At 30.2% G+C, this 2,439-nt stretch overlaps 1 protein-coding gene across 1 annotated transcript in view; it reads right to left on the bottom strand.

Moving 5' to 3' along the window:
• Positions 1–579: 579 nt before the first annotated feature.
• LOC106461950 (asparagine--oxo-acid transaminase-like) overlaps positions 580–2,439 on the bottom strand; it is a 55,328-nt gene continuing 53,468 nt past the window's right edge. The window contains exon 9 of the mRNA XM_022389051.1: positions 580–684. Coding sequence (XP_022244759.1) covers positions 598–684 — 87 coding nt within the window. The 3' untranslated portion in view covers positions 580–597. The remainder of the gene's footprint in view (positions 685–2,439) is intronic.

Here is a 2,439-nt window from a genome sequence, read left to right as displayed (position 1 = left end):
GTCCATTTCGTATAATCACCTAACGGTTATCATCAACATACGTATTTAGTGGCGTTATACAAATTCTTGATAAAATAACCATTAAACTGTCCATTTCGTATAATCACCTAACGGTTATCATCAACATACGTATTTAGTGGCGTTATACAAATTCTTGATAAAATAACCATTAAACTGTCCATTTCGTATAATCACCTAACGGTTATCATCAACATACGTATTTAGTGGCGTTATACAAATTATTGATAAAATAACCATTAAACTGTCCATTTCGTATAATCACCTAACGGTTATCATCAAGATACGTATTTAGTGGCGTTATACAAATTATTGATAAAAGTAACCATTAAACTGTCCATTTCGTATAATCACCTAACGGTTATCATCAACATACGTATTTAGTGGCGTTATACAAATTCCAATGGTTATTTTATCAAAAACTGTCCATTTTGTATAATCACCTAATGGTTATCATCAAGATACGTATTTAGTGGCATTATACACATTATTGATAAAATAACCATTAAACTGTCCATTTTGTATAATCACCCAATGGTTATCATCAAGATACGCATTCAGTGGCGTTACTTTCACGGCTTACCTGTAACAAAAATCTGAAATCGTTGCAAGAATCTTGGTAGTAAGTTGAATATAGTGTTCACACTCCTTCTCTTGGAGTAAAGCCTGAAAGACAAATTAAACTACTGAGAAAAAAAAATAGTTCAACTCCAACTGCGGTTAGTGAAACTAACATTTTTTTTTCCAAATATTTTTTCTTATATCGTGTGTTATTTATATCTTATAACCCTGAACTTACTGACATACTTTTACATCGTTCACTAGAGGATGATACAAATACTGCACGATATTGGGCAAATTATATCTGAATTCCATGTTTATCCTTGCTTCATTACTTCCAAGTCTATTTGACCCCTTGGTTTAGGTCAGATTGAGTATTTTAAAACTTATCTGACGGCTTGTGATAAAAACCGTATAGGTGTAATGTGATAGCGTAAAAAAATGTGACTTTCATTGCTGAAGGTTTAGGTTCTTTTATCAAGAAATCTACTACTTATACACACGTAAACAGATTCAACACCATTACTAAAGCGACATTTGTGGATATTATAGTCACTACACAGATAACTGTAGCTGATGGGGTGATTTAAGAATAAAATGTTAGTTTCAGTATAGCTATGTTGGCCATTTACAAGACCAGCAAAACAAACGATATCATTATTTAGAACAAATCAAACAACAACTTCCATTTTTTTTTGCAAAATATTTTTGGCGCGCGTGTAATGTTCAATCTTAAAAACTAAAATTTTTTTAAAAAACAACGATTATTTTATACACAATTCAATAAAAATGAGATTGTTTTCCAGTCTCATCGGTTTTTTCACCACTTTTTAACCTTGTACAGTAAGTTATTATTTTAGTAATTTGGAGACTGGAAACAATCTAATTTTTATAGAATTGTGTATAAAATAATCGTTGTTTCAAAAAAAAAAATTGTTTTTAAGACTGAGCATCACTCTTGGTAACAGAGCAGCCCAAAATCTGCAGAACATTTGTCACAGACTTACTGTAGCTTGCTAGCCTTGAAACTGAACGAAACATATTGAGTTAGTAACAAGTACATAATGTAATAGATAATATACAGCTTAAGCAAGCCTTTAAACTGAACGAAACGTATTGAGTTAGTAAGTTTCGTTCAGTTTAAAGGCTAGCTTAAGCTGTATATTATCTATTACATTATATATGTGTTACTAACTCAATATATTTCGTTCAGTTTAAAGGCTAGCTTAAGCTGTATATTATCTATTACATTATATATGTGATACTAACTCAATATGTTTCGTTCAGTTTAAAGGCTAGCTTAAGCTGTATATTATCTATTACATTATGTATGTGTTACTAACTCAATATTTAAGCTAGCCTTTAAACTGAACGAAACATATTGAGTTAGTAACACATACATAATGTAATAGATAATATACAGCTCAAGTTATCCTTTAAACTGAACGAAACGTATTGAGTTTGTAACACATATATAATGTAATAGATAATACACAGCTCAAGCTATCCTTTAAACTGAACGAAACGTATTGAGTTAGTAACACATATATAATGTAATAGATAATATACAGCTTAAGCTAGCCTTTAAACTGAACGAAACGTATTGAGTTAGTAACACATATATAATGTAATAGATAATATACAGCTTAAGCTAGCCTTTAAACTGAACGAAACGTATTGAGTTTGTAACACATATATATAATGTAATAGATAATATACAGCTCAAGCTATCCTTTAAACTGAACGAAACGTATTGAGTTTGTAACACATATATATAATGTAATAGATAATATACAGCTCAAGCTAGCCTTTAAACTGAACGAAACGTATTGAGTTTGTAACACATATATAATGTAATAG

Source organism: Limulus polyphemus, unplaced genomic scaffold, assembly GCF_000517525.1.
Source record: "Limulus polyphemus unplaced genomic scaffold, Limulus_polyphemus-2.1.2 Scaffold1064, whole genome shotgun sequence".
NCBI classification, from domain to species: Eukaryota; Metazoa; Arthropoda; class Merostomata; order Xiphosura; family Limulidae; genus Limulus; species Limulus polyphemus.
The sequence above is the reverse complement of the archived record's forward strand: the minus strand, read 5'-3'. Positions and strand labels throughout refer to the sequence as shown.